At 37.1% G+C, this 12,014-nt stretch overlaps 1 protein-coding gene across 1 annotated transcript; it reads right to left on the minus strand.

Moving 5' to 3' along the window:
• Positions 1-246: 246 nt before the first annotated feature.
• Positions 247-11,538, minus strand: LOC116291972 (ATP-binding cassette sub-family F member 1). The gene is made up of 25 exons (XM_089024689.1): positions 11,145-11,538; positions 10,269-10,321; positions 10,085-10,192; positions 9,078-9,178; positions 8,410-8,495; positions 8,193-8,269; positions 7,891-7,953; positions 7,412-7,477; positions 7,095-7,177; positions 6,920-7,003; positions 6,701-6,789; positions 6,256-6,291; positions 5,870-5,931; positions 5,319-5,369; positions 4,911-4,979; positions 4,341-4,446; positions 3,914-3,988; positions 3,730-3,800; positions 3,312-3,344; positions 2,873-2,908; positions 2,728-2,763; positions 2,262-2,358; positions 1,721-1,785; positions 1,230-1,302; positions 247-844 (listed from the first exon to the last, which is right to left on the minus strand). Exons 1-25 carry the CDS (start codon positions 11,398-11,400, stop codon positions 687-689), a joined length of 2,034 nt encoding a protein of 677 aa, XP_088880815.1. The 5' UTR covers positions 11,401-11,538; the 3' UTR covers positions 247-686.
• Positions 11,539-12,014: the final 476 nt, after the last annotated feature.

Here is a 12,014-nt window from a genome sequence, read left to right on the forward strand (position 1 = left end):
TTTTGGCTTTTTCAGGCAATTCTTTTCGTGTATTTTCGAATAGCCATCGCAATGGTGTTATTTTCACACGTGAAAATAACATGTTTTTTTCACGTGTGAAGATATCAATTTTTCGAAATAGAGAAAAATAGATATTTCATTGGTAATTATATAATAATAAAGCTTCTTGATCTAGATATATTTATGCAAAAGATTTATGTGGGAGGAGACCAGAAATTCCAAGTACAAGAATCCACACAAAACGAATCTCTCTGATTTAGTATTTATTGCGCAATTGGATTTTTACTCTTTTTTCTTCTTCTTACGGAGCGTGGCTTATAAAAGTGAGACTGAGTGAACGTAAATCCAACGAAGTTTGAAAACAAAGGTTAGCCATATAAGAATTTGGGCATAAATTTATAATGACTTTGACAAGAATAGTTTAAACGGGTTTCAGTTTAGCATAGTCGTGCATTTATTACTATGGCAGAAATCGAGGGAAAAACCAGAAATGAGAGAAGACTGAAAGTGGCGCATTTACTTGGTTTTCGTCAAGAATATCAAGGTTTGATTATCTTATGTGTGTAAAATGTTATTCTTCTGACTGTTCAACAGCCATTTCTCCGGGTGAACTCCTTTTCATATTCCATTATTGGTTTATTTTCCATCGCATGTTATCCATATTCGGGGCGTCATTCATTTTTCTTTTATTTCGAAACCATTTCTTCTCCAAGTTTTTCGAGGATTTCTTGTCTGTAATCATCAAAGGTGCCGTCTACTTCTGAAATATTCTTGTCCTCCACGACCCATAGTTGACACTCAGTTTCTAGGATCAACCTAGCATCATGGCTCACCAGAATAACACCTAGTGGAAAATGCGCAATGTCAGTGTACGAAGAGAAGAGAAGAGCAGAGAAGAGAAGAGAAGAGAAGAGAAGAGAAGAGCAGAGCAGAGCAGAGCAGAGCAGAGCAGAGCAGAGCAGAGAAGAGAAGAGCAGAGAAGAGAAGAGCAGAGAAGAGAAGAGAAGAGAAGAGAAGAGCAGAGCAGAGCAGAGCAGAGCAGAGCAGAGCAGAGCAGAGCAGAGCAGAGCAGAGCAGAGCAGAGCAGAGCAGAGCAGAGCAGAGCAGAGCAGAGCAGAGCAGAGCAGAGCAGAGCAGAGCAGAGCAGAGCAGAGCAGAGCAGAGCAGAGCAGAGCAGAGCAGAGCAGAGCAGAGCAGAGCAGAGCACACAGAGGATGACTATATACTACCTCCTGTAAACTCGGTGATGGCCACAGAAAGAGCATCAATGGATTCTATATCAAGGTTATTCGTAGGTTCGTCCTGTGAATGATAAAATACGCGTGAATAAATTTCATTTTTTCTTGATGAATTCGAAATAAACTGTTCATTTCTAGTTGCATAGCTGTCAAGCTACAATTTTAAACCAAGTGCTGATTGGTAACAGCAAACTCATTCAGCCTTTGCATGGAACAGCTGTCAAGAGGAATAGCCAATCGGCAGGCAGAATTCTAAATCAGCTGCTGATTGGTCAAAGGAATGCAAAAGACTTTCAAGCTACAATTTTAAGCCAAGTGCTGATTGGTCGACATCAAACTCATTCAGCCTTTGCATGGAACAGCTGTCAAGAGCAATAGCCAATCAGCAGCTGATTGGTCAAAGGAATGCAAAAGACAAACAACTAACTGAAAATGAAAAAAAAAAATGCATATTAAACTATGATTTAATAAAGAATACAAACCAGAATGACGACGTCTGGATTACTCAGGGCCATGTCTGCAAACGCAACGCGTGATTTCTGGCCACCTTAAAGGAAAAATTCAAAAAAGGTTTACCAAACTTATAACAGTCAAAAAGTAGTAATTTTCCCAAATTGCACGTCTTTGTGACATTCTTTCTTCTGTGCTGATATCATTTACATATAATCAACAATACATTTCCGGCTTATTAATGCAGCATGCAACAGAACCTTCATCAAACTTTTGTGAAATCTGAAATATCTGTATACCTAAGAAATAGACCTCTTTAGCTTGGGCATAATGTTTCCCTATTTCAGACCACGTGTCATTTTCTTTGAGTCGTATCTATAGTCACGTGTCTTCTCGTACGCAACCATCAAAACTAAGAAGTGATACTCTAGAAAACGACGCGTTGTCTGAAATTGGGAACATTACCCTCAAGGGAAAGAGGTCTAGTTATCTCTCTTTCTTTACCAAAAAGGCTAGAACAAGGCAAGACAGTCAAAGTAGGATGAATGGAATGGAATCAGAATGAGTATTTACCTGAAAGGTCTTTGATCCTAATAGTATGGGCGTGACTTGCTAGACCAAACCGGCCCAAGTGTTTCCTTGAATTTTGATAATCCAAATTATACTTTGCCTGAAAACATTATCAAAATGTAAGATAGAAAACAATGAACAATGAGAGCAGAAACATGAGAAAATGTGCTGCATCTAAAAACTGCATAGAGACTGAGCACCATCAACCTTTTCATATAGAAGCTTCGTAACACCACGTGAAGGCAGCCATGACAGGATGCACAACAAGTCTCCCCCCCCCCCCCCCCCCCCCAGGGAAACTGAATTCTTTCTCATGCAAATCAGACCAGATTTAATTGTTCCTGCCTCCTGTCATGGCTGCCACCCACGTGATGTTGCAAAGCTTCTATATGAAAAGTACTTAGACGATTCTAGAACTAAACTAAAGTCAAACTAAACTAAAAATCGTTTAGTTGTGTAACTTGAATACCTGTAAATATTCCACAGATGATTCCTCCATGTTGAGCTAATGAAAACAAAAACAAAAAATTCTTCATTCTTCTAGACACTGAGAAAAATAAATCAGAGTTCAATTAATGGGACCAAGAAAACGCCATATAATATGTTCTACTTACTTGATCTGCAGAGTGTTGACTGTAGGTACCTATTCGCTGCACAAACAAATAGCATGCCTTATTAGTTATTCATTCAGCAATTATTCGCCAAAGGCAAAGTGAATATCAGGGAATGTTTACCAAGATGCGAGTCTTCAAGCAGAAAGATAAATATTCTCCGATATTCAGTGAGCCTGAGGCAAATAATTGTTTTAGTATTTTTAACGGAAGTGAATTTAATAAATAACGGAGAGAGATATTTTTTAATGTCATTTATCTCTGCAAGAGGCACAATTCAACAAATGAGCGTGCTGCTTGCACGTAATATTCACCTGTAGGTTATGCATTCTTTACTCTACCGTTGCGTATTTGTGAATATTTAGACACTGAAATAAGGCTATCCCTGAGTAAATGAATCTGTTATTGAGGAACACTTATTGTTTTTCTCTATTTCTCTTACCAGACGATGGTTCTTGATTAGGTCACCTTTTTTCTGTTATAAAATGAAGCACAGAAAATTGCTTTGACTTAAAATACTTTAGTTGAAAACCAAGCATCAAGACAAATACCAATGGATCACTGCCTCCACCCACCCCCAGGTCACAATCCCCTCCACCCCCTCCACCAGGTCATTATTCTTTTATTTCTTTTATTCCTGAAATTTCCACATGACTTAAGCTTATATTTTACAATACAAACAGACACCCTGCCACCCAAATTTTGACAATTTTTAAAACATTTAACACAAGATTACCGGTGTGAGATTTCCTGTTAGGAGCCTGAAATTTCCACATGACTTAAGCTTATATTTTACAATACAAACAGACACCCTGCCACCCAAATTTTGACAATTTTTAAAACATTTAACACAAGATTACCGGTGTGAGATTTCCTGTTAGGAGCCGTAGAAATGTTGTCTTTCCGACACCATTATTACCAACAATAGCAACTGTTGATAAAAATGAACATTTTAATAAAATAGAAAGCATTAGAAAATTATAATCAATAAATAATGAATATCTAATATTTCTTACTGATTATCATGAAATTAGTGACACTTACTTCGTGTTGACATGTCAATACCAAAATCTACCTTACAAAACAGATCAGGTTGCCCATTGTAACCAAATGTCACATCTGGTATAAAAAGAGAGAGAAAATGATTATTATAATGTTACTACAGAAAATGAATGAGTGAATAGACAACTTAAAAAAAACAGTGAATGAATGAAAATAGATAGATGGAATGGGTTGGGAAAGGTATAAAGCTTCATTGATGGATGGATGGATGGATGGATGGATGGATGGATGGATGGATGGATGGATGGGAGGGAGGGAGGGAGGGAGGGATGGATGGATGGTTGGATGGATGGAACATGAATAGATGAATTGACATACAGATGAACATTAGAAGGATGAATGAAATAGAACAGACAGATTGCCAGATGGAAAATGGAATGGGATGGATTCCTCAGTCCTGAATACTGACCTTTGAGACCAAGAATTGGTGGATTCAGTGGAGGAGGGTTGGGAAAGGAGAACTTGACAACATACTCCTTAGGTTTCTTAAGTAATTCTACAGTTTGAATATCATCCTGAAATGAAATATAGGTACTTTGAATATGAAATAAAAATAAGATCAGTGTCAAGACAAATGTAATGACTAAATGATAAATTTACAACTAGGAAGCAATCTATAATATTATAGCAAAAAAGGTCTTCAAGATGGTTAGTGGTTAGGTACATGCACTAGGTGTGCTCTTCAACAGGAAAAAAATAATATAAGCTACATGAGATCAATATCACACTAGTCCCCTCTACAGTTCCCTGCACCATCTTGAAAGGTAACCATGCATGTGCATCGGAGCGAGAACAGCTGTGAGCTTGCAATGATAGAGACATGTGAATAATTGTCCAAGGTGTTAAAAAAGGTCTCTATTATTGCAAGGTCACCTTTCATCTCGCTTCGATGCACAGACACGGCTACCTTTAGAGATGGCACAGGGAACTATGAAGTGCACTATTAGACATCTAGTGCCTGTCATGAGTATTTTAGTACCTCTTCCATGTCTCCTTTCTTTCCACTTTTCTTTCCTTTCCTTCCCTGAACAGCTTTGGTTTTCTCTTCCTGGTAAATAAAACATGCAGCACTGTTAGATTAATGCCCAGTTATCCCTTTATCTTAGATAACTCCATTTCCTAATTCAATTCTGTCGAACATAAATATATCTTCCCATATGTTTTCCCATCTCATATTAATGATTTCTAAACATATAAAACATCCAAATTTTCATTCCATATTTTCCATATGTCCAATTTCAAATCTCCCACATAAATATATCTTCCCAAATGTCACTTTTCCATTCCATGTAAATCCATATTTCACACAAGTCCTATTTCAAATCTTACACTTCTCATTTTAACTGTGATTTGGACATCAACTTTTATGCAACAATGAGATACATACCGCCTGTTTCTTGGATTGTCCTGAAGCCTTCAGCTCCTTCAGGTGTTTTTCCTGTAAAAAATAAAAGAGAATAAAAACAAAAACAAAAAAAAAAACCCATAAAATTACTGAACCAAACACAGCCACCACCACAATTTACACGACCAGTGCATCAGTGACATCATAACCTTCAGCATTATCAAGAATATCACCAGCAAAAACACACATTACTATTATCAACATCATTATATATAACTTATACAACTTATATTTTACAACTTATATTTTACAACCACTACTCCCCATGCTGGGCTCTTCCGTGAGGTTCCCTCCACACGCACTACTACTACATTCTATATTTACAACATACAACACTCAACTCAAATAGTCATTTTTAAGGTGGGAGAAAAGAAAACCCTTGTGGCATGGGAGAGAACAACACATCAAACAATCACAACACACATATCATCAATTCTGAGCCGGGGCTCAAAACCAGACCATAACAGTGAGAGGCGAGCAGTAAACCACTACGGCACCCATCTATTAATTTTTTAATCCCTATTCCCATATACCTGCTTATGGAAAGCCTTTTCTTGTTCTTTCAACTTCTGCTTGTACATTTTCTTAAACTGAGCTGGTTAACAGATAATAACATTACCAATTTATTAGTATAATTATACTTGAAAAAAGAGTTTCATGCACTGTGATTTGCCAGCGACAAGTGATTCTGACACGATAATCACTGCTTGAGCGGTGATTATGAGGTTTCCCAAATTTTTCCAAAGGGTAAGTAATCCCAAAATGTTTTTTTATCCTGAAATTCATTTTTTCTCTGATATTCGAGACTAAAACTCGAAGACTTGATATTTCACCAATAATCACTTCACCTTTGGCAAATAATTGTCAACTAGATCAATATCTAAAATATATCATACATTTTTTGCTATAATTTTCTTACCATAATTCCCTCTGTAATATTGTAGTTTTTGATTATCTAAAGAAGAAAAAAGACAAAGTAAGTTTTTATAACTAGTGTAAGTAAGTTGAGATGTGGTAAGGTGTGGTGTAGTGAGGTATGGTATAGTATGGGGAGGTGAGATGAAATGTGGTGAGTTATGGTGTGGAGGGGTGAGGTGTGGTGGGACCTGTCATAGAGTAACTTGTGGTAGGGTGGGGTGAGGTGTGGTGAGGTTTGGTGGAGTGAGACGTGTTGAGGTGTGGAGTGAGATAAGGACATGAGGTGAGGCAAGGTGTGCTGAGGTTTGGTGGAATGAGATATGTTGTGGTGTGGTGGAGTGACATGTGGTGAGATGTGGTGAGCTTAAATGCTATGAGGTGAGGGTGCCAAAATTATAGATCTGCATGCATTAATTGCAATTGTCTATAGCTGGCTTTAAATTTACCTAAGTGAATAATATCAGTACAAACGCTGTCCAAGAAGTACTGATCGTGAGAGACTACAAGAAGTGTCTTCTTCCAGTTCTGTAGATAACTAAAATAAAATACCACAGTCAGTTGAGATCTTTTACTTAGTAAAAGGAGAAATTCTTATTAGCAAAGATCCACAAGAATCATAATTTCAATAATTTTTATAACTTTAATACTTATAATAATTTCCTTACTTGTCAAGCCAGATGACGGCATTCAGATCCAAATGATTTGTAGGTTCATCAAGCATCAGAAGGGTGGGTTCCAGAAACAGAGCTCTGCCAAGATAAAAGCCATAATTAAAACCAAAAACACCCTACCAGAACCTTTACTGATAAGCTTTTTTAAATGAAAAGTTGGAAAATTTACCTCGCAAGGGAGACACGCATCCTCCATCCTCCAGAGAAGTGCTTGACTGGTCTTGTCTGCATCTCGGTTGTAAAACCAAGACCCTGAAGATTAATTAGTAAAGTAATTAGAATCAACAATGGCCAGAATTCTGAATAGACTGTGTGCTGCTATAAATCTATCAACAGGGTTTTGATTAAGCTTTGAAATAAAGGACAGGATCATGGTAGCTTAAGTCAAGGAATTTTGCTCAGTTGCATGAGCATTCTCTGATCTCCAACCCTTAATGAAAACCCTGTATCAATATCAAAAGGGTTAAAAAGACTTATATCACATACAGCTAAGATTCGTCTTGCTCTAGACTCAGCTGATGCTGCACCGATTGCTTCTAGATCTGCATAAACCTTTGAGAAACAAAATACAAGAGAAAAAAAACAAGATTAAATTAGTGATATCTTTTTTCACTTGCTTTTCACATCCCTGGACTTGGTATTAATGGTGAGCAGAGTTTGTTTGGCTTCTCTGTTTCCTTAATTCAATGATCTTTCTTCTGGTTCTCCAGTTCGATTTGTGCGATAGTAATGCCCTGGATTTTTGTCTAGTTTGAGAAGAACTTGACATGATATTACCCATTTCTAAAAAAGTACATATTTTAAAAATTCATCACAATCCTGTATCCTTTACTATATTTTTTGTCTGTAAGTTTAATAATATAAACAGAGCCCCATTCAAACCAGCTTTGCTGAACTTGGGCACCTCTGTATAAATATTGTTGATAAATAAATAAATAACTTATTTGATCATGTAATACATGTACCTCCTTCAGTTTTTCCACTGCTGCTTCATCTCCAGTTTCTGATAAATCTATGAGCCTTTTTTCCTGGGAAAACAAAGTGAAAACTTAAAATTTTGCCAATAATATTGTGTCTTTTCCTCATTAACTGCAGAAGGTTTCATGGATTCTGCAAACGGTCTCTGGAGATTATAAATTATTGGCATTGGTTGAGTAAATCCTCTTACACTTGAACCAATTTTCCTTTTTTTGAGCCAGACAGTCTCACTGTTTCCCAGTAACCTCATAAAAGGTACATAAAAAGAAAAGCTATCCTCAATGCATACCTCTTCCAATAACTGTAGTCTTTTCTTGTCTGCCTTCAATACAGCATCAAAGGCTGGTGTGTCATCTGCTTTCACATCTAGAATATGAGAGAGAAGAATGTACTTGAATTTCAAGAAGTGAGACAATTTCCTACCGAGTAAATTAGTATTATATTCTTTGTTTGTACATGAGTTCAAAGCCAAAATCTTGGTTGAATTCAACTAAAAATTGACATACCTTGTTCACAAAGTAAGACATCGATGTTTGGTGGTATTGCAAGTTTTCTTTCTGCAATATGAGACAGTAATGTTGTCTTTCCCATACTAAAATAAGAAACAAAAAATAAATGGGATTTTTCAATGGCATTTCTACAGAACAGCTATTGCTCTATTGAAATTCCAATTTCAATTTAGAAGTTATTTTTTGTTGTAGAGGGAACCAGAGAACTCAGAGAATAACCCTCAAAGCAAAGGAGAGAACCAACAAGCAACCCTACTCACATAGGACAGCAAATCTGGCAGGACAAAGGTCAAATAGACCTCCTTGGCTCTGACATAATGTTTTCCCATTTCAGACCACGTGTCATTCCCTAGAATATCATTTTTTTGTTTAAGGTTTGTGCTCAGTTGCACATGAGAAGATACATGAATATGGATACAACTTAAACATATAATATCATTCTCAAGGGAATGACATGTGGTCTGAAATGGGACAACATTACGCTCGAGCCGAGAAGGTCTATTGGATAGGTGTTACTACACCACCTGTGTATATAAAATAGTCACTAACTTATGTAAATGATAATTCTGGTCAAGAAACAATTTCTTGTAAAGTATTACCAGGAATAGAAATACATTGAACATACAGGAATCCCACATAAGTATTTTGAAGAATAATATTCTTACCCATTAGGACCCACCAGACCATAGCGACGGCCATTAGTAATGTTGAGACTGGCATTGACAAACAGTTCTTTACCTCTTGCTGATATACTGAACTTATCAACCTGTGTGAAGAAATGAAGTAGTAAACGTAACAGGTCACCATCTATTGGAAGTATTATACTATTAAGATAGGATGGATGGACGGATTATGGATGGATCAGCTAATGGTTGGATGAATAGATAGAAGGGATGGAAGAGTGGATGGATTGGACTATTGGACTGATTGAAGATTGATGAATGAATGAGGTACTGTAGGTGCCTATAAGATGAATGTTAAAGGATAAATGTAAAGCTGGACTGAGAAAGTTCAATAGATGGATGGATGAATGAATAATTGAATGAATGGAATGGATGAACAGAAAAAAAATGGCCAAAATAGATGCAGGCTGGATGGGATGGATGAATAAGTAGATGGGAAGCTGGACAGAAGGATGGATGCACTGAGAGATCAATAGATGGATGGATGGATGGAAGAATGAAGAAGAGATGAATGGAAGAAATGGACAGATGAATAGATGAATAAATAAAAGAATGGATAGATGGGTGAATGAATAGACAGATAAATGGATGGGCAAATGAATGGAAAGATGAATGGATGGATGAATGGATCGATAGATTAATGGATAGGTAAATGAATGGATAGATTAATGGATGGGCAAATGAATGGATAGATTAATGCATGGGCAAATGAATGGATAGATTAATGGATGGGCAAATGAATGGATAAATGAATGGATGGGTGAATGAATGGATAGATTAGTGCATGGGCAAATGAATGGATAGATTAATGGATGGGATAATGGATTGACAGATGGATGAATGAATGGATGGGTGAATGGATGGATGGATGAATGGATGGATGGATGGATGGATGGATGGATTAATGGATGGATTAATGGATGGATGGATGGATGGATGGATGGATGGATGGATGGATGGATGGATGGATGGATGGATGGATAATTTACCTTGATATCCAAAGCATTTTCTAACACTGCAGCCTTAGCTGAAGACTCTTGCTGTGACACTGAGAACTGAGATGATTCCAGCTGCTCTAATTCAGATTCAAACTTTGCCTAAAAAGAACAACGAAATGAATTTAACATGAAAAAATATTTCTCAAATCCTATGATCAAATTTCTATAACCTCACCATTTTTTTCATTTTCTTCAGTTCCTTCCGGCTCAGCTTTTTATTCTCGTCATCTGCCGCAATATAGAAATAAGAGTCAATTTACTAATTAACTTTATTTATAGAGGATAACACTTGACAGTAGTTCAACTAATAAAACCTGTGGTCCTCTTTTAACGTCTCAAGTCAGTTTGGGACAGTACCGCCCTTAACATCATCATCCAACCCACAAGAAATTCTAACCATTTGCAGATGTGATTACGAAGGTAGCAACTTTTTCCCCAATTATTTTAAAAACCTGAGTGTTGGTCGGGCTGAGGATTGAACCACGATCTTTATTTAAGCGGAATAATATAAGTTTGAATCTACGAGTAAAAAGATATTGAGATTGGGGGGAGGGGGGTGGGGGAATGATAAGATTGACCGTCACTTCGCAATGCTCCCCCTCTCCTTCAGAATTCTTGATCTAAAAACCCCTTCTCCTTCTGATTTCAAAAATGCCTCCATTTGGAGGAGTATGGATATGTTCTGGAACTACACAATATTTGGCAATGTAAACCCCTGGATTCGCATGACCATTACTTTCACGCATATTTACTATTATAGGTGACGTAGCCTAAATAGTTATTAAAGTTATATAAAATTATCTAGCTATTCAAAAGTGTGACTAACTGCATAATCACAAAAATGCAAAACAAATCCCAGTTAAAGATGACGTGTGTTTAAATAAAATGCAAAATGTCAGAAAATCTAATTCCTTTTCCAAGTAACTTTTTCAATCAAGTCAAAGACATGTTCATGTTTCTAACTACAGATTGTTTTTATGCCATGTGAGTAGATCAACGTGACTACATACCATGATGTCATATATTATATGTTAAGTTTATATTTTCTTACTTTGATTATCGTTTCCTTCTTCAGCAGTTTGATTGATCTCCGCTTCGTGATCATAAAACGTCTCATTTTTCTCCTCTTCTTCGGTCTTTTTGTCTTCTTTCGCGGCTTTTCCTCTCTTCTCTTTATTGTTTTCTACCTTCATTTCTTCCATTTTTGTTTCGAGTTGTTCGCTTTCGTTCTCTGCTGCTTCGACTGCTGCGGCCAAAGCAGCCATTTTTTTACCTCCACCGCTCTTCTTGTCCTTCTTTTTCACCATGGCGACTCGAAACAATTTGTAAACTACACGGTCAGGGGGATTTTGTAGTGTTTTATTGTAAATATTGCCTCGATCGAGGAAGATCTTTTTTCATTCAATCTTCGAAATTCACCGGCAAAAACCGTATGGTGCAATAGAATAGAGCCAGGCCTTTCTGAAACACAGGAAGCCCGCATCATGAATCAGCTTTTCCAACGTCCCTAGAGACATAAAGGAATTGCAGAAAAATCCCTATTTCCCAGCCCAAATTTTGACCAAATCCCATAGTCCCAGCCTATATTTTGCTCAAATCTCAATCCTATTTTTCGATTGCTTTTTTTTTTGTTTGTGAATTCCATTCCAGGGCCGTAACTAGGGGGGGAGCACAGGGTGCACGTGCACCCCCCCCATAAAAGCTGAAGGTCCGCTCATCCATCTCCTTTTTTTTTTTGGCTCTGCTTTCTTTAGGTTACCTTTTTTTTTGGTTCTGCTTTCTTTCGGCTACCTTTTTTTTTTTTTTGGTTCTGCTTTCTTAAAAGAAACGATCAATGGTCCGATTTTATTCGATGTGCACCCTCCCTGTAAAAGTTCTGATTACGGCCCTGATTCCCAGTACATAAAATCCCATTTTCCTA

This window comes from Actinia tenebrosa, unplaced genomic scaffold (genome assembly GCF_029948245.1).
Source record: "Actinia tenebrosa isolate PJP-AT-01 unplaced genomic scaffold, QUT_ActTen_1.0 PGA_scaffold9__36_contigs__length_13948895, whole genome shotgun sequence".
NCBI lineage: Eukaryota > Metazoa > Cnidaria > Anthozoa > Actiniaria > Actiniidae > Actinia > Actinia tenebrosa.